At 39.9% G+C, this 18,798-nt stretch overlaps 3 protein-coding genes across 5 annotated transcripts; 2 read left to right on the forward strand and 1 right to left on the reverse strand.

Moving 5' to 3' along the window:
* The first annotated feature begins 1,183 nt into the window (after window positions 1-1,183).
* LOC132194444 (zinc finger FYVE domain-containing protein 26) lies at window positions 1,184-11,258 on the forward strand. 2 transcript variants are annotated; one of them, XM_059615716.1, is made up of 32 exons: window positions 1,184-1,432; window positions 1,494-1,653; window positions 1,712-1,976; window positions 2,030-2,304; window positions 2,351-2,491; window positions 2,545-2,860; window positions 2,910-3,018; window positions 3,080-3,451; window positions 3,508-3,755; window positions 3,807-3,988; window positions 4,046-4,210; window positions 4,257-4,592; window positions 4,655-4,856; window positions 4,908-5,024; window positions 5,075-5,331; window positions 5,386-5,886; window positions 5,941-6,301; window positions 6,356-6,570; window positions 6,625-6,916; window positions 6,967-7,202; window positions 7,254-7,343; window positions 7,397-7,525; window positions 7,583-7,910; window positions 7,962-8,194; window positions 8,250-8,363; window positions 8,421-8,791; window positions 8,846-9,000; window positions 9,060-9,685; window positions 9,740-9,959; window positions 10,020-10,368; window positions 10,420-10,669; window positions 10,737-11,258. In XM_059615716.1, exons 1-32 carry the CDS (start codon window positions 1,257-1,259, stop codon window positions 10,911-10,913), a joined length of 7,968 nt encoding a protein of 2,655 aa, XP_059471699.1. In that variant the 5' UTR covers window positions 1,184-1,256; the 3' UTR covers window positions 10,914-11,258. The 2 variants fall into 2 exon arrangements, with proteins under 2 accessions (XP_059471699.1, XP_059471700.1); XM_059615717.1 differs by having other exon boundaries at window positions 4,655-4,844.
* Window positions 11,055-16,076, reverse strand: LOC132194446 (protein hairless). 2 transcript variants are annotated; one of them, XM_059615718.1, is made up of 7 exons: window positions 15,945-16,076; window positions 15,484-15,817; window positions 15,262-15,426; window positions 14,491-14,942; window positions 13,743-13,960; window positions 13,109-13,506; window positions 11,055-12,966 (listed from the first exon to the last, which is right to left on the reverse strand). In XM_059615718.1, exons 2-7 carry the CDS (start codon window positions 15,695-15,697, stop codon window positions 12,932-12,934), a joined length of 1,482 nt encoding a protein of 493 aa, XP_059471701.1. In that variant the 5' UTR covers window positions 15,698-15,817; window positions 15,945-16,076; the 3' UTR covers window positions 11,055-12,931. The 2 variants fall into 2 exon arrangements, with proteins under 2 accessions (XP_059471701.1, XP_059471702.1); XM_059615719.1 differs by having other exon boundaries at window positions 15,484-15,814; window positions 15,945-16,049.
* Window positions 15,886-18,555, forward strand: LOC132194447 (eukaryotic initiation factor 4A-III). The gene is made up of 9 exons (XM_059615720.1): window positions 15,886-16,100; window positions 16,283-16,488; window positions 16,720-16,922; window positions 16,988-17,120; window positions 17,179-17,401; window positions 17,460-17,598; window positions 17,861-18,084; window positions 18,144-18,271; window positions 18,329-18,555. Exons 2-9 carry the CDS (start codon window positions 16,338-16,340, stop codon window positions 18,343-18,345), a joined length of 1,218 nt encoding a protein of 405 aa, XP_059471703.1. The 5' UTR covers window positions 15,886-16,100; window positions 16,283-16,337; the 3' UTR covers window positions 18,346-18,555.
* The last annotated feature ends 243 nt before the right edge of the window (window positions 18,556-18,798 follow it).

Raw genomic sequence — 18,798 nt, forward strand, 5'->3', positions numbered from 1 at the left:
ACGATTGATCCAAGCAAAAATTTATTGAAATTATTTATTAAATATTAAATAGTCAGCAAGCAGCGCGATTGCTCATTCAATTGAAGGCTGCCGCGATCGAAACTGGAAGAGACGTTTTTTCAATATTTACATGCAAGAAGAAAATATTCCGATTTGAAAAACCGACAAAACGATATAATTTATTATGACCGCGCCAGAAACAGTTTGCGATGACGATTTTGACAAATTGCAACGCACTCTGACAAGTGGCTAGGTGAAGATGAAGCACACAGCACAGACAGCTGCAATTAATTTTTATTGAAGCTTCCCTTTGCTTTTAAGAGATGTGGTACTAAAAATATAAATAAATAAATTAATTATATTTTATTCAAATGGGTGCTTAAAATTTATAACGTAATTTAATTTTTCATTAATTAATTTTTTAAATATTTAAATTTAATTAATACATTTTTATGAATTTAAAGCTAAAACAGTAAAATTATAAAATAAACCTTTTTTAACTGATGAATAATATTAAAATTTAATGTTGTCTGTTGTTAAAAAAATAAAACCTAAAATTAAGAACTAAACTTTAAAATCGTAACAGCGACGCATTTTAGATTTTTTAGCTCCACACGCCTCTGAGTCCTCCGAGATCAATTATAGGATCTTTAAGCTTTGTTACAATTAAATCTAAGAAAATTTAATTTGGATTTGCATCAAAACTGGGGTGGCTGTGAAAATTATTATTATTATTATTGTTGTTTATTTGTCCACATTGTTACAAATACATTGTTTACATTCAATTTTTGAAAAACAATTAAAGGGTTGTTTTTTTCTGCCGCTGGATATGGAGTAGGGCTGCAAGCCAATTTAGGTGACTGGAAACTGCCTGTGCCTGCAGTCATGTTGTTTGTGCTTGGTAGAAAAGGCAATTTTATAGGTTTATTAGAATTTTTTTTTGTCAGGCCAAGACAAAGACGAAGGGTGTCTTTTCGGCCTGTGCCCTTTTTACAGACGGCAATCGGCAAGCTCTTATTTTATTACTGACATATTGGCTTACTTATATTTTAACTATATTATTATACCCATTTCATATTATTTTATAAATTATTAGGCCGCACAAGCTCTCCATTCGTTTCCCCTCCCGCCGTTTCTTCGACTGTGGTCACGTGACCGATTTGTTTTTCGACTTGCAGCTGCGGGTAACGTGACACTGGATACGTCAAATGCGCGTTAATTTGCAGCTCAATTTCGGATGAACGACGAGTCCCGCGATGAAAATTGCGGATTATCTGCGGCGGTTCATCGACAAGAAGCTATGGCTCATATTGGAAGGCACGAATGTGTCGGACAGCGAGAAAATCGCGGCCGAGGAGCTGCTGCACGAAATCGTCACTGCCCTGGGCGAGCCCAATTCGCAACCCAGCACCCGGACTTCCGTCCTTTACAAGTTGTTTTGTCCTCAATTTCATTTACTTGAGGCTAATTTATATAAATTGGTTACATTACAGACCATCTTTGACTGGAATCGTTTCGAGTCATGAGCAGCTTCTGTGGATCATCGCTCGGTTGTTGCGCAAGTTTAAGGGGTCGGACCACATCTTGCTATCAAAAAATGCTCGATTTGAGAGTTTGCTCTCGTGTTTAAACGCACCAGAGCATATATCTAGAGTAAGTTTTCCCTCAAAATTATTAAAAAGTATTTATTGCTCAATTTTTTGTCTTAAAGGAGCTGCGAACTTTAAACGAGGCTGTGTCAAATTTAATTTCTTCGGACGGCACTGACGGTAGGGAAGTCCACCTTCCTCTTGATGTAGCCGATTTTCTTCACCAGTCCATGGTTCAAGGAGATATTGATGCAGCAACAGGACTAGTGAACTGTTTGCTGAGTCCATATTTGAGTCACTTGTCAACTTTGGACGCAAACTTGCTCAAAGTGAACCAAGATGCATTCCAATCCGCACTGCAAACCCTCGAATCTCCAGACGAATTCAGTATAAATCTACAAACACCTCATGAATGGTTTGACTTATTAATTAATCAACAGGATCAGCCGTCCTTCTTCATTTGCTGGCTGTCACTAGTGACATTTTAACAAATCTACCCCAAATTCATGAACTTGCTAAAAATGACATAATAAGTAAACAGGAGGTATTTTTGGCACTTCTGGCCAGAAAAGAAACTCCACCGGCCTATGTCCTGAATTACTGCAACCTGGATGCTCCAAGTGAAAATTGTTTGGACAACGAAGGCCACTTGCAAGTTCAAAATGCATTTGTCTTCCAAAACAATAGAAGTTCTCACTGGCTTTTGAACTACCTGGTAAAAAAGCAAGTTAATTCACAGATGTCTTAAAAATTGATTTTAGAATTGTTTGAGCCAATCTAATTTAGAGAGGAAGACTGATGTTAACCACACTGCAGATCTGAAGCCACTGATGATGTTTCACCTGTGGACTGAAGACTGTTGTAATTTGTCTGTGATAAATCAATACGCCGAGCATTCCAAAGTAAAATTATCCTTGAAATTTTTTTACTAAAATAATATTTTTTTCAATTTCAGAACCTTCCTCTCCTAAGGCTAGAAAATTTGTTACGAAGAAGAGAATTAGTGATGTCGTGGATAAAGAAGCAAGAGAAATTAAATGCCGAAGTGATTCAGGTTGCCGTTTTGAGTCTTTTGAGCAAATACTCTCCACTCAAAGTTCTGCACCAGAGCGGGGCTTTGCTTGAGTCAAACTGGGATGAAATTCACAAGCTGCTGAAGAGCTGCAAGCAGGACGACACCAAATCAAGTTCATGGGAATCGGTTACCTTCCAGGGCTACTGCATAATGATCAAAGCAATGAACTTGTTCTTCAGCGCTTGCAAGTTCAATGGTAAACTGGCATTGCAATAATAAATCAATAACTGAAAGTTTGATTTTAGAAAACCACCCAAAAGATTTTGACCAGTACCAGGAGAAAACCGTAAATGTGAAAGAGGAGCTGAACAAGCTCCAGTCGGAATTAAAAAAGCTCTATCCTATCAGTTTCAGGTAAACTTTGTTAAAATCTACTTCAAAAACTTTTAATTTAAATTTTTTTATTATCAATTAGGTTGGAGATACTGGAAAACATATTTTCCCTCCTGTTCTTGCGCTACGAACATTTGAAAGCAGACGAAGTGGCCTCTGACAGTGGTGGTGAAGACGACGACTCTCTGAAGAGCCTTGCAACTGTTGCTGAAGGCTCATTGACCCCAGAAATTCCAACACACTCCGACCAACCTGATTTTGCAGGCTGTCCAAGCAATGTCCAACCTCAGCCTAAAAAATTGCCAAAAAGTGGTTTTATGTGTGGGCCCTTAATTATCCGAGACACATTGGCCTTTATGAAAGAGTGCCTCGTCGACTGCAGCTCTTCTCTGTACAAACACAAATCTGATATGGAGATTGAAGACACTCTTGATTTGCAAAAGAAAATCACCATGTAACTTAAACTGGATTTAAATATTTGCAGAATTTTGATGTGATTTATGATATCAGTTTTAGTCAGAGTGTGACGGAGGCATGGTGGCGTCTGCAATTGGTCACTGACCTTTCAGATGTTGTGGAGTATGAGAAGAAATCAAAAAATTTCATTCCGCAACCTCAAAGAGGCTACCTCAGTTCAGCAAGTAGCAGTGACAGTGATTCGGAACTGCAAGTAAAACCTAGAGCAAGAAAGTCGTCTTTCAAATCAAGCCGTTCTGAGAACACTGACAAGTCTAGTGGTTCTGGTTCCAACACCACAGGTAGTTTTTAAATGGTCATTTATCTTCAAAATTATTGCACACATGATTTAGGTGGAGTTAGTGTTAGTTTTGGCTCAAGAACAAAGAAAAACAGTAGAAGAAAATTACGAGCCCTGAACAAATTGCCAATTGAAACTGACTCCATTATGAATATTTTGCTTGCAAATCCTACTAGTCTGGCAGTCTTGTGTCTTTCAAGGAACGACTACAAAAAAGCTCAACAAGTTGTTCAGGTAACATTTTATCTTTTTTCTTTAAAAAAACGCTAACGGTTTTAAATTAAATTACAGACTTTTCATTTGGAAAATTCAGATGTGGCAAATGAAGCCAATTTCTTGGAAATGTTTTTCTCTCTTTCATCGGAGGTGTCGAAAAACCAGAGAAGCAACCCTCGGGAGTTTGCCACTGAATTGAGCCCAACAAACAGCAAGATGATAGTCTCCTCGTCGCTTGAAGTATTAATATCTGGACCCATGAATTTTCATTTAATTAAAATTTCAGTTGGTCCGTAAAGCAGCAATGATGGGCATGAGTGCTGTGTCCGTAACCAGTCTTGTTGAAAAAATCCTTGCTATGGCTCCTGTCGTACATGGCATGGAGAGACTGATTTTTGAAAACCATCAAGCAAAGATGATCCTGAGCGATATAACTGAAAAAGTGATGGTTTCTGTTGACGCAGCTCTCTGTCTTGGTAACACGAGCTGTGCTTCGCTAAGTTTAATGGACGTCGTCTCTCAATACATCAAATTTTCAAATACAAAATCCGGCGTCCAAGGCAGGGGCTATGCTCATTTTGTGACCACCATCATGGAACTTTTTCGTTCCCTGCAAAGCAAGGTGGGCAATGAAAAAAAAAACTGAATCATGGCCATCATGATTTTTTTTTTCATTTTCCATAGGAAAGGTGTGGAAGCGCAGCAGACACATTGGGAGCATGGGCAATCCCATTAAATGTGAACTCCCTAAATGAATACTTGAGCATTATTTTGGGATTCCAAACCTCTTTGTCTGATTTCTTTGGGACCTCGTCCTCTGCCAGAATTAAAATTGCATCCGTCCGCCAACTGATTAAACAGTTATCAGACTATAGTAATGTTTATGGTCAGTATAAGATTACATTTTATTTAATTTATTTTTTAAACATTTAAACAGAGTTAAAGGGTGTCAGAGAGGCAGGGAAGGAAGAGCTGCCATATCTTCAGCACCTTTTATGGTACTTGCAAACACTATCTTTCGTTCTCACAAGATGTTCATCTGAAAATATGAGAGGTAAGGAATTCGTTGCTAATGTTTTCAAACACTTAAGTTTGCTTTTTTAGGATTGACTAACCCTTTTGACTTGCTGCAAGATCCGTGGGAGGAAATATTGAGCCGCTTGATCTTTCACTTTGAAGCGCCACTTACTCGAGTAGAACGGGTTGCGAACAGACTGAATCTCGACCTGCTGCAGGCCATTGTAGGAGCATGTTGTCCAAGCTTTCAACAAAGTGGAAAAAAGCACGATCCCTCAGTTCAAATCCAACCGGCTGCAATGGCCTGGGCAAAAATCAGCTTGAACGCAGCAACTTGTCAGCAGGTATGAATTTTGAAAATCTTTTCACAAATATTTCTTTATGTTTTTGTTAAATAGGAAATAAAATGTGGCCCAGACGCACTGGCTGCCCAAATCCTAACCGATTTGCTATCGGCAATTAGACAAAACGACTCTATACTCGTCACAAGCAGTGATCTTTTAAATTTGTCAAACAATGTAGAGATCGTCCAAATTTTGAATGAGACAACAAAGTTGAGTGGAGTGGACCTGGGCAGCTTGGAGGAAGATTATCAAAGGACAGCTTTTATGTGCAACATCTGCAACCTGCTCATGCTGCACAGTTTGATTGCTTTGGGCCCCAGTAGTGGTCTGACGTCAAACAGTTGGACAGAAAGAAGGGCAGCTTACAACTGCATTGGCTACCATATTGGGCAAATGGGATTTGTCACTCTCTCTGGCCTACTCAGACAATTGGTCGGAACTGATTACGACGACAACTTAGAATCCAAAAGACACGAAAACTTCATGTGGGGTGTGGAAAACAAACTCGCACTCTTTGCTGTTAGCCGAGGAACCATCCAGAGCCCATTTATAAAGGTTAAATAAGGAGCCATTTAAGGTTCATTTTTTGTATCTGCATTTTTCTTTTAGGTTTACAATTCTGAAACAATTGAAATTGAGTTGGAATCAGCAGCTGTGGACTACATCATGCACAACATTAGAGTAGAGGGCTCGAGAGCAGAGGGCTGCCTTAGTTTGATTTTGACGCCTCTAGTCTTGCAGTATCTGGGACTGTCATCTGTATCATCTTTAGACCCTGCCGTTGAAGCTCAGGACGAATCTCAGCCATCATTGCCACAGCAGTACTTCCCAGTTACAAGCATGGCCCGAGATTGTGCAGCTCACATACCGTCTATCTTGGGTTTTCTGGAGAAACGAGTGGAGGGACAACTCAAGCTGCAGCTTGCAGACTGGAGAGATGCGTGGGAAAATTCAACAGATGACACTAATGGTACTTGAATTCAAATTAATTTACATCAATGATTGCTAATTATTCAAATATCAGATTTAGTCATCACTGTTGAAGACTCAAGTAAAAAGCTCGGAATTCTTCTGCAGTCATCGATGGAGGTTGTTGTCTCAGACGAAGGGGCTCATGACCAGGACCACGTAACTGGAAGATGGGAAAGTTGTTCCCTTAGTTCTCGAATACTCCAGTTTCTGGCTAAAAGATGCTGGATAGTTGCCCTTTTGGGGGAAAGACTCAGACGTGGGGTTCAGGTACCATATTACAGCTTCTTAATAACATTGTGGTAAATTGAATAACGTTTTCAGGAGTTTCAATTTTATCCCCACACAGAGAGTCTGGACAGGTATCTAGGAGAAAAATTTGCTCTCCTGTCAGCCTTTGGGGACGGCAACTTGATTTTGGGTGCATTGAAACCACCTTGGATGATCTTGGACGAAATTTGGCCTATTTTAGATCGATGTGTCAATGATCAAAATGAGGAACAGTGCATCCAACTTATTTGCTCTCTGCCAGAGTACATGATTTCCGAAAATGTTAGACTGCAAACTTTCAAAGATCTCTTACTCTTCTACGCAGCTAGCCAGTCAAGAGGACATGGTTGGAATAATTTATTTAATTATATTTTATTTTAATTGTAGAAAATGTAGGTATTGACATGCCGCACAGACTGGCACTGTCTTTGGGCACAGCTGAGCTTCGAGTGCAGTGCATATTGAGGAGCATTCAGTTTTGGTCTGGCGAGGACAGCATCGAGGCATTAAAAACCATTCTTGGAGACCCTGAAATCTCTAGAGAAACCAGAAGTAAAGCCCTGATGGCTCTCAAGAAAGTTTCAATTTATCAGCAGGTTCACAAAATACTCTGCTACTATCAACCAAACAAGGTTGTCAGATTAAAATTATGTTAAAAGTTTACTCAACTATTTTTTTCTTAGACTTCACTCTCAGATGGCTGGTATCAAGTTTTAAATTTGTCTGATAATGACCCAGGAGAGGTTCTTCGAGCATTGATTGAAGCTAAACAGGTGTGAAGTACTCTGAGAAAGAGATTTCATAATCCGTAAGTTATTGTTTTCAGTTTCAACTTTGCATTCAGTGGGCAGATTTACATGGTGTGCCAAACAGGGCAAATCATTTGATTGATTGCAATTTTGTTGCACCTCTCTTGGAATCATCCGACTCGGTTAACTTTGCAGCAGCGGAAAAGGTTAATAATTTTCTGCCCAAATTGCTACAAAAATTCACTATTATGTAAATCTGGTAGCTTTTGAAATCAGTGTCAGTTGATCGAGCTGTCTCTATCTGCCGTCGCCTGCTTGGCTCTCTCTCGTCATTAGCCAGTCTGCAGTTTGTCGTCAATTTTGCCCTGGTTTCTTGCAAATCGTGGCTGGAAGAGAACACAAACGTTTGGGCCAATCTTCAGCTCTGGTCTGTGGGTCTCTCTATTATCAACCTTCTACCAGTGAACGAGCAAAATAAAGACAGAACTTTAGCTTCAAAACCACACCTTCTCTTAGAGCAATTTTTAATGAACACAAAACTTGCAACTCTTGCTGAAGCTTTGGATAAATTGAGGAATGCAGATTTAAGTGGTAGAATAAAATTATTATCAATAAAAGCAGACAAAAATTTTCCATTTCTAGCTGTATCGTCTGATAATCCAGCTCAACCAAATGCCATTGACTCCATGCTCAGGATGTATGCCGACAAGGCCCTTGACTTCAGGGTTGTTCAAAGAGTTGTACCAGAAGTGACAACTCCTGAGCCAGAGGATTTGCTCCAGTCACTGTCAACTGGCTCGACTGGCAGTGGAAATGCAATCTTTGTAATGCCACCAGTCCCGCCTTCAAAGAGTGGATGGGTTCCAAATGATGAGGTAAAGCTGAATAATTATTTTTAATGTCTGCTTAAAGGGTGATTTTATACAACAGGTAACTGAATGCATGTGCTGTCGAATGGTTCCCTTTTCTATGTTCAACCGACGGCACCACTGCCGACGGTGTGGCCGAGTTGTTTGTGGTTCATGTTCCAATCACAGATCAAAGGTAAATTTAAAAAAATTTGTATTTTGAAAATTTCCCTAATAAAAAATCATCACATAGGTTGACGGTTATGGGGAGCTCCAAGTAAGAATCTGTGACGATTGCTTTTTCGCAATGAAAAAAGACATTCTGCCGGAAGTTAATAAGAATGCAGAGCCCTCTCTCCATTCCTCCCAGCAAACCTACATAGTCGAGTGGACACTGACTGGTGAAAAGTCCCAGGACGACACTGCCAGAGATGAATTCTCCTTTGAACATGCACCGAGCGTGGCTCTTTGCTTGTCCATTCTAGGCCTGCACTCCGAACATGCAGCTGCTCAGCCACGTTTTTTGCTGGAAGCATCAGATACAATGCTGCAAATGTTAGTGCCTCCTACGCCTGGATTTGTCAACCCTGAGTTGGACTACAGTCTTGTCATCAGAATGGCAAGGTAAGGAAGCATTAGAATTATTTTGAATCATTTTCATCTAATATAAAATTTTAGGAGCCTTGTTGTGGCAGCCAAAGTCAGGTACGCTAAAGCTGCCCTCAACTCCGGTGTTGCCCACTGTGATCGTCTTTTGGGACAAGTTGATCTTTTGTCGCTGCTGGTCAAAAGTGGATGCGCTAATTTACTTCCCGTTGAACCGTTACCCTTGAGTAAGATATTATAATATATTTTTTTCTATTAAATATATTAATATAATTTGCATTTCCAGGTGGTCATGCCTTACGTCACTTAAGAGACAGGCTGCTTTCTGCTGAGCTCTGGTCATTGGCATTGGAGGTTTCCACCAAAGCAGGCCTTGACCGAACTGGAGTTTGGGCTGCTTGGGGGAAGGCTTGTCTTCGAGCTGGAAAGTGGCAAGAGGCACGGGAACACCTGGTTCACTGTTTGCAGCCTCCAGTCTCGTCTCAAGATTCCGTTCCAACACCCCTCTTGTCCGAAATCATCCGAATTTTGGAAGAGGCAAGCTACGTCCAAGACGAAGGTGTGATGAAACTTTCGGAGCACATCAGCTCGCCAGCTCTCTCTGTTTTGCACACCCTGAATTCCTTGTCATCAATATCGCAAGGAAAATTTGTCATAAAAGATTTGTCCAAACAAACTGCCTGCTACACAGAGTGCCAGTATTATTTGCGGACGTATGGCACTCCAGGAACAACAATTTCATTCTTTTTGTCCCACTCCGACCTGCTCTCTGCGCTGAGGTTCGTCAAAGACCGAAATGTCGAGCCTGATGTTTTTGCCGAGGCTCTGTACAAACCTTGCTTAGTCCAGGGACTAGTAGGCCAGCTCTATCAAGAGATGAGGAAAATGGACCCTTCCCTTGAAATGTGGAAGGTGACATTCAAAACATTATGAACTTGCATTTATTTAATCGATTTTTCAATCTAGGAGATTATCATGCATGTAGGACGCTTGCTGGAGCAGCAGGGTCTCTGGAATTCCCTCTACCAACTGCAGCTTTTTGCCAAAGACCTGGTTCGAGCTGCCATGACATGCATTCGATTCTACAAAGCTGGCGCTCGCTGCTACTCGGACATGAGTTCTGAACAACTAACCAAAGCAAGAGGACACATTGAAGACGAGTTGGCAGAGCACTGGGCTTCTGCAGGTATTTTATTTTTTTCTATTCGAATGCAAAAAAATAATGTTGTTATTATAAACATCCCAGGATTGAAGAGGAGGGAAAGTTCCCTTAGCAGAAGCCGATCAACGGAGTCACCTGACGCTTCAGAGAGCGACTTTCAAATTCCACTAAAATTACCAGCTCGCTCACTAGACCATCATATCAACACAATTTCTCGACAATTGGAAGCAGCCAAGTTTCTGCAGCAATGCGAGTCTGAAGACAGGGCAGCTGTGGTTGCAATTTCTTCCGCTGTGGGCAAGCTGATGGCTCCGACAGGCCAGACAATCCTGATACCTACACTCTTCGGGGATCAAAATGAAAGAACTTTGATGGCAACTTTGATTTTACTTTGTGGCAAAAATATTGAAGAAGGTTTTGGAATTACTTTTAGGTAATGAACCCATTTTAAATCACGTCAGCCTTGTCTAAATATTATTTGCAGAATAATCCAGTACTTCCGACTAAAAGCGAACCGAGTTTATTCGCTGGTTGCAACGTATTTAATTGACTCTGGAAGAAGCAGACACATCCCCCAACTGGTCAACTGCATCCAAAGCTCGGGTTCGGCTGATGCCATTTCTAGCAGTGATGAGCTGGTGAACCAATGCATCAAGAGACTAGTCGAAGAGAATGCTGATGGCATTAATCTATCCGAGCCCCTGCTTCGTCTAATCTCTGAAACAGAAGCCAAGGTACAATATTTAAGTGCTGATTGTGCTGAACCATTGTGATAATTAATTATTATTAACCATCCCTCAGATTCAGGCGCATTTAACTTGTGGATACCTCAAGTCTGCGTATTTGCTGGCTGTCAAGTCTGGCCGAGTGTCCGATGTTAAAATGATTCTCAATGAAGCCGAGCGCCTAAATCAACCAGCAATGAAGAGAGTTTGTTTGCAATGGCTCTCTCAAAAAGAGCGTGGGCCTAAAATGTAATCTCATGTTTTATAAGTAAGGCCAGTTTAGTGCCCTTCCTTCCATGTGATATTTTGAAGGACTTTTTAAGACTGTTGATAGAGCACGATAGTACGCTATTTTTACCAGACACAAAATAATAAATAAATCAAAACAGACGGATACCTTTTAATGTACAACATTTATTAAATGTATTATTTTTCTGTACAAGCTTCGCGTTTTACCAAAATTGTTTTTTTTTCTTTATTAAAATGATTCGTCTCCATCGCGTAATAATTACAGCAGCAAGTATACATACTACTCTCTTTATTATATAAACCGTATCACAATAAATAAAATAAATTTATTCTAATAATTGCAACTTGCTTTTCTTTAGTCAAAAATATTGTTTTGACGCCAGACAAAAAATACATGGCACAAATCTGCGTTCATTCATCGTACATACGATTGATTCTTGTCCCTAGTCGCTATGAAAATATATATATACTTCACATCATGTACACCAAGGGTATTGTTATTCAATATTTCTATTTTTTTAATCTTCTTTTCAAGTTTTCAAGGATATTATTTACAAGAGATTAAATTGAATCGACAGTAGTGCATCATCGCTTCTGAGGTGCAATTATTGTTGTTGAGAGGCAACGTTTCCAAAAAGTCGGGCTTGGAAAAATTGTCAATCACTCTAATGTTTGTTATTATATTGCTTGGCAGATCGGTCACAAAAATCAATCAAACATACACTGTGCAGGTTTCTGTTCCTTTAGTACACGTTATGTGATCGGCCTATTTTGAGCACTTTTTACATAATTTGCAGATGACAATTATGTACACCGAGTAAGCTAGAAATCAAAATTTCAAAGTCTTAATTCCAATATTGCAGAGCAGCTCCCAAGAGAGAGGAGCCTTCACAAAATAAACATTGTTAAATAATAATAAAAACAACGTTCTTTAAAATATTCTTTGTAAAACAAGTAGTGCATTGCATAAAAATACCTTAAACATTTCACAGTCTAAAATAAAAGAGTTGAACACGATCGAGTAAAATTTTCAACCAGATATTTTTTCCATTCAAGAGCTCGAAAGGAACGCAGTCCATAGAATATTTCAACTTAAAAGAAAAAAGCGTTAAAAATCAACTTTGATTGTGCAGGTTAAAAATTTGCAGAGCCGGAGCTCCGGTCGGTTGAGTGGATTTGTATTATTAAAAATAGTCTGCTTTTTTGTGTGTACGTGTGGTTGGAGATGAGAGAGCGGCCAAAGAGAGCACAGCTCTGCCTCTGGCCTCCAGCTAGTATGTCCATTTTAAAGCACTCGTGAGTGAATCACAACAGTATTAGACAGGATTCGGTTGGCTTTACAAGCAGTCTAATTTTGCGCTTCGGCAGCTAGAAAGCAATTTTTCAAAGCTGGTTTTCCTGAGATGCCTAAATGCACATGCAGTTTTAAGTAAACCGAGTATATAATTACATTTATAGAAAAAGCGTCGAGTTGCTCGAAAACCAACTAAAAATATCCGAATCCTGGTTATTGTATATTTAAATGTCATCTACCTGCGACGCACAGTGAGCTACGATTACAAAATACTGTTTCCTTGTATAAAAATATTTCCACAATGCTGAAGAAGCTAATTATTTAGTCGACTGCGACAACACAAGGAATTATTTTGCACTTTTTCGCGATTGGCATAAAAGTAGAGAAAATGCAATAATACTGGTGGATTCTTATTTCTGCTGATGATGGCGACAAGAAAATTGTTTAAAAAAAGGAAGACTGTTGATTGACAGATAAGTTTGAAACTGAAGAAACTTGCTCATCGGCCGCAAGATAAAGAGTGAGAGAGCCGGTGGGAATTGAGCAATCAGAGTTAGAATTATTATTTTCACTTTGGGTTTGGCAGGGTCTTAAGGTATTGTGATCTGCAGATTTGGAGCGAGATATCAACATCTTTCTTATAGCGAGTTTCTATGAAGTCAGTAGCCAAGATGGGGTAAGCGACAGGTTACTTTGAGTTGAATCTGCTGGAAGAATCCAGACATGGCTCATCCAGCGTTTTTAGACAAATTCAAAGGCATGTCTGAAAAATAAAAAATAAATATTATAACTGCTACTGAAAAAGTGACAAAATGTACACAGATGGTATTTGATTGTAATTATAACCAATATTATTTGAATTAATTAAAATCCCAAAGAAGATTATAAGAGGTAGAAAAAAATACCTGCTGCCAACTCCTCTCTTTTCCCAGGGTCACCATAGAAGGGTGGTGGCATTGGTGCAGTCGGTCCAAGGTGGGTGTGGCCCCAGGCTGCCCCCAGGGGCAACAGCCCTGCTGCCGGGTAGTTGAGAACAGGACCAGCTGAGTGCGGATGCGTCCACAAGCCCCGGGAGTATGGAGAAAAATACTGGGGCATCATGGGCGCGGGTGGAGGGAAAAAGTTGAGGCCAGAAAAGGGTTGGTGGAAGGGCAGGGGATGTGAGGATGGAGGGTCTGGAGATGCTACTTTCTTCTTAGAGGGTCGCCACTTGACCTCGGAGGGGGACTGCGGCGAGGAGACGCAAGAAGGTGACGATCCCGAAGATCCCTGGTCACTGCGAGAAGGCGACTTGAGGAGCGACCTGAAGAAAAATACAGAAGAAATAATGTAGATTATCTGTGAATGACTGTGATAAATGACCAAGCAAATGAGGAAAAATCTTTTAAGCATAATATTGTTGATATAGAAGAATTTAAATTAGTAAATTATTTAAATATACAAAAAAGATTTTACATCCTATTTTTTGTTACAAAATTAGCGTCAAAGAATTCAAAACTTAAAAATAAAAGGAAAGGGTACTTGATTGTTTATCCATACCTGAGGAAGGGTGAAGGCTCTGACTCTGGAGGTTCGTCAGTCCGGCCAAGCAAAGAGTTAATGCTGTACGATCCCAGCCTCTCTTTGCCTTTTGATGATGACGATGAGGGTGATGGACTACTTGTGGGCGACGGTGTTGAAGCAGGCACGCTGTAACTACCTTTTGTTCGGACAGCGTTGATGTGTGGACCAAGCACAGGGGGTGACGGAGACTTCACCTGAAAATTTCAAATCAGGGATTTAATACAAAGTTATTACTTTAAATAACAAAAAAGAAAAAAAAATTGTCAGAAACAAGAGCGACGGAAGTTGTTAATCAACAGAAACATGATGTGTTTTGGATTTTTATCTCTCATCTGACATACTGATTTATAATTGTGCGCAGCTGTCAGGATGACATGATTTTAATTTCTGTTCAAGTTATGTAACATTTTAATTTCATAACATTAATTTAAAACGCGATCTTTAAAAAAACTTTAGAACTTAAAATTAATTTCTTCAAATTAATTGGACAATTGGAGTTATAAAGTGATCAAATAAAATAAATAAGATTCTAATTTTTCTAAATTTAGGTACTTAAACTCCCATGCTAAGGAAAAAAATAGGATAGCTAAAACAATACTTAATTTTATTTAATTCTCACTCCAGTTTATGAAATAATTTAGATAAATGATCAGTTTGGTTTGCATTCTTTTATAAAATACTTATTATAACTTTGGGTGTTTCAATCAAATGCAGAGAATAATACCTGAGCACTAGATGATGGCCTTTTGTGTCTCTTATTAGTCTGGTCCTCCAAAGAAACCCTTTCAAATTCTCTGAGAATTCTTTTCCTCGGCGACACCACACTGTGGTCTGCTTTGCTGCACCCGGCCACAGGCGACACCTTTCTTGCCTCGGCTGACTTGGCAGCCAAAACTTCAACAACAGCCATTAGTTTCTTTCTCTCGACCGCACTTGCCGGCGGCCTGTCACCCCCCATCACTGCCACTGAACCCTCCATGACCTCCGCAGGGTCAAACGGTCTCCGTCTCTTATGCTTCAAAACCAAACAATTTCGCCGCCTGGCTGACTTTGCACGAGCGTCTGGCCGCATCAGGAATGTCAGGTAGCGGCCTGCATCCTTGCGAGGGTGGTTCTGCTTCCAGCAGTGGTCCCTCTGCCAAGGGGAAGATTGCACAGACGAATTGTCATCAGACACTGCGAACAAAGCGAATTTTTTAGTATTAAAAGAAAACAATCTGAATACAATAACAACAATTCATAAAAGATATACTTAAATACTGAAAAAAAATACTTTTTAAATTTAACGTTAGTTTAAATTAGCAATTTCCATAAAATATCAGGCTTAGAAAGAATAAAAATGTTTAAATTAACAGAATTTTACTTTTTGCATGATTAAGGCTTTGAATTAAGTATTTTACTTTTAATTATTCTCTTATACTTTATATTTTGTCTTTTTGTTTATAAAGTTTTTGATCATTCTACTTTTATTGAACCAGTATCATGCTAAATTTACCACTTAATGAGGCCGAACTCTCCTGACGAGACGACCCAGCCACTGCGACAGGAACCAGAGAACTGCATTTGCCTCTCGGCGGCCAATATGTTTTCTTGGGCACCGCCACCCACGACGCCCTTTCGCCCTCCTTGTGGTGCGACAGTTCAAAGATCAGTTTGCCGTCTGTGGAAAAAGTTGCAATTTTTAGTCTTAAACAAAACAAAAATTTGGAAATCAAACCTTTGAAAAACCGCAACCTGCCGCCCGAGTCGGTCTGCACGGTCGTCGGCTTTTGGCCGAAGGCACCGTTGGTGGTGGTGGCGGTTCCATTGCGAGGCGACTCTTTACCGCAGGCGATTTTGCCATCGCCGTTCACGCTGCGCTCGTCGCTCATTTTGGCACACATAAGATTTTCTTGCATCCTCATTGCTCCTATCCCATTGTTATCGTCCATCGCGTGCACGCTCTCTCACAAAGACACGCGTATCGCCTCGTCGTCTCTGACGTCCGTGGGCACGGCAGTTTGCCCCAACCCGTCCATCTTCATTTTCGGGTTCACCTGCTGGGTCTTCTGCTGCAAAATAAAGACCGGAATGTCACATATTTCCGTGGCTGGTGACCTGCCCGGCGTACGAACACATTGATCACCGAGCGGCGCGCCCGGCGAACGTGCAGAAAACAGCCCGGCAAACTGTACTTACTGAAAAATTCCGGATTTCAATGCCGACCAGCACACTTGGCTAAATTCGTCGTCAACACTTTCGGTATTCCGTTCTACGCATTCCCTGTTCCCCAAACGCCATTTCTGTCACTTTCATTCGCTGTTCATCAACCGTATTGTGACCAACTGTGCAAAGGTATTTTAATTACTAAATTCATTATTTGCAACAATAAAATTATTTATTTTATCATTAAATTGAGAAAAAGTAATAAATAATTGTAAATTATAATTTTAATATCGTGTTTTGGCGTTGTGGCTCTCTAAATGTAATGTAATATTAGTGAAGTTTTTCCATTTTGTTGGTGTTAATGTTCCCAGAGTGAATCCCGCATTCCGTCTCGTGACGTCAGAGCTGCACACAATCAACACAAAAATGGCATCCTCGTCGAGCAGCATCAAACGCACCATTCTAAATGAAGATTTGTCGAACGTAGAGTTCGAAACCAGCGAGGATGTTGAAGTTATCCCAACCTTCGACAGTATGGGCCTGCGGGAAGAGCTTTTGCGAGGCATCTACGCCTACGGTGAGCAAAAAACGCCTAGTATCAAAGTGCGGCCTCGATGCCGCCTTTCCACACACGTTTTTGCATTCCAGCACTGGAAAGAGCTCACCTTGATCCAGTTTACACTTAATTTATTCTCTAATCGCATTATTCAAACTTATTTTTGAGCTCTTCAGTCTCGATTCCTAAAAATTAGCATTAGATGCAATCTTTATCTTATAAAAACATGCTGATTGCGGTTTTTACCGGCAGGCTTCGAGAAACCCTCGGCCATTCAGCAGAGAAGCATCAAGCCCATCGTGAAGGGCCGCGACGTGATCGCCCAGGCGCAGTCAGGAACAGGCAAAACCGCCACCTTCTCCATTTCGATCCTGCAAAGTTTGGACACACAATTGAGGGAGACGCAGGTGCTATGTTTGTCGCCCACAAGAGAATTGGCTGTCCAGATTCAGAAGGTACCAGATACATGACATGATTCGTTTTGAAGCCAAGTTATTAATTCAAAAATACAATTCATCAGGTCATCTTGGCCCTTGGCGATTACATGAACGTGCAGTGCCACGCATGCATCGGAGGCACCAACTTGGGAGAAGATATCAGAAAACTTGATTACGGACAGCATGTAGTTTCCGGAACCCCTGGCAGAGTTTTTGGTAAATCCTCTCTTCTATTTTTTAAGGATCAGCATTAAAATTTACGTTTCATATTTAGACATGATTCGCCGCAGAACACTTCGAACCCGTTCCATCAAAATGCTGGTGTTGGACGAAGCCGACGAAATGTTGAACAAGGGCTTCAAGGAGCAAATTTATGATGTGTACCGATATTTGCCTCCTGCAACCCAAGTGTGTCTCATTTCTGCCACCCTGCCTCACGAGATTCTCGAAATGACCAGCAAGTTCATGACCGACCCCATCCGTATCTTGGTCAAACGGTTAGAAAATTTAATTTTGTGTTTTTTAAGGAATTTTCTAATTTAATGCATTATGCAGTGATGAGTTGACACTCGAAGGCATCAAACAGTTCTTTGTGGCGGTTGAACGAGAGGAGTGGAAGTTTGACACACTTTGTGATCTCTATGACACACTGACCATCACACAGGCAGTTATTTTCTGCAATACAAAGAGGAAGGCAAGTTGAGATAAATAGTTTTGTCATTTTTTATTTTTTAAATAAAATTTCATTTAATTGTTCTTATTAGTAAATTAAACTCAGGGCTTCTGATAAATCCAAGGATTTATATAAAGCTTTATTTAATGTAGGTTTTATTCCTTTTTGATTTCAATTTTTCAGCATTCGAGTATAAATTTATTTTATCTTGTAGTAAAATTTTTCTAAAACTTACCATTATGCATGCGTCCTTACTCATGATAAATCTGACTGATCCGATCAGGTGGACTGGTTGACAGAGAAAATGCGAGAGGCTAACTTCACAGTCAGCTCCATGCATGGTGACATGCCGCAAAAGGAGCGAGACAGCATCATGAAGGAGTTCAGGTCGGGCACAAGCCGTGTCCTCATCACCACAGATGTCTGGGCCCGTGGTATTGACGTCCAGCAGGTGTCCTTGGTCATCAACTATGATCTGCCCAACAACCGTGAATTGTACATTCACAGGTAAAATCAGATTTTTAACTGTTTAAAAAGATTTTCTACAATCTGGTTTTGCAATTTAGAATTGGTCGCTCTGGTCGTTTTGGACGCAAGGGTGTGGCCATCAACTTTGTCAAGACGGACGACATCAGAATCTTGAGAGACATTGAACAGTACTACTCTACACAGATTGATGAAATGCCAATGAATGGTAAAATTAAATATTTTCCTAAATGGAGCGCATTTCTTATGACAAATCTATTTGCAGTGGCTGATTTGATTTAATTCAACCGACCAAAGGAGTGCAAAGGAGGAGAAAACTAAAGTACTGCAGTTTTGTGTCAATGACTTTTCACTTGTCCTGTAAGGAGAACAGCATAATAATGATTCTGTATAATGTATTTATCTGTAATGCAAAATTTTCAGCATTTCCTCAAAAATGCTTTAAATTAAATAAACTAAAATCTTGATAAATAAAGTTGTCTTTTAGATAAATTGGTGTTTTTGTTCAGCCCTTAGTGATTTAGATCTCAAAACAAATCTCATAGATAGTAATATAATTCAATTTAATTGTACCTACAAAAATTAATTTCAACATAAGAATTTTCAAAAGAAGTTTGATGATGATTGAATATGTAAATCACTTATCTTTTGAAAATTAAAAATTAACTTTTTCATTTGTTTCTTTACTTGTGATAAATCCTTTAGATCATGTTGATAGACGTACATATCAAGTTA

This window comes from Neocloeon triangulifer, unplaced genomic scaffold (assembly GCF_031216515.1).
Source record: "Neocloeon triangulifer isolate White Clay Creek 2 clone unplaced genomic scaffold, ASM3121651v1 ptg000006l, whole genome shotgun sequence".
Classification (NCBI taxonomy): Eukaryota; Metazoa; Arthropoda; class Insecta; order Ephemeroptera; family Baetidae; genus Neocloeon; species Neocloeon triangulifer.

What these genes read in the sequence shown, in the direction of transcription:
- LOC132194447 (XM_059615720.1), top strand. Translation starts at nt 16,338, where the DNA reads ATGGCATCCTCGTCGAGCAGCATCAAACGCACCATTCTAAATGAAGAT. An exon ending in TGGCTGTCCAGATTCAGAAG is followed by an intron (nt 16,923 to 16,987) that starts GTACCAGATACA and finishes ACAATTCATCAG; the next exon opens with GTCATCTTGGCCCTTGGCGA. An exon ending in AACCCCTGGCAGAGTTTTTG is followed by an intron (nt 17,121 to 17,178) that starts GTAAATCCTCTC and finishes TTTCATATTTAG; the next exon opens with ACATGATTCGCCGCAGAACA.
- LOC132194444 (XM_059615716.1), top strand. Translation starts at nt 1,257, where the DNA reads ATGAAAATTGCGGATTATCTGCGGCGGTTCATCGACAAGAAGCTATGG. An exon ending in TTCGTTCCCTGCAAAGCAAG is followed by an intron (nt 4,593 to 4,654) that starts GTGGGCAATGAA and finishes CATTTTCCATAG; the next exon opens with GAAAGGTGTGGAAGCGCAGC. An exon ending in GCTACTATCAACCAAACAAG is followed by an intron (nt 7,203 to 7,253) that starts GTTGTCAGATTA and finishes TTTTTTTCTTAG; the next exon opens with ACTTCACTCTCAGATGGCTG.
- LOC132194446 (XM_059615718.1), bottom strand. Translation starts at nt 15,697, where the DNA reads ATGGACGATAACAATGGGATAGGAGCAATGAGGATGCAAGAAAATCTT. An exon ending in CAGGTTGCGGTTTTTCAAAG is followed by an intron (nt 15,427 to 15,483) that starts GTTTGATTTCCA and finishes CTTTTTCCACAG; the next exon opens with ACGGCAAACTGATCTTTGAA. An exon ending in AAGAGAGGAGTTGGCAGCAG is followed by an intron (nt 12,967 to 13,108) that starts GTATTTTTTTCT and finishes TTTATTTTTCAG; the next exon opens with ACATGCCTTTGAATTTGTCT.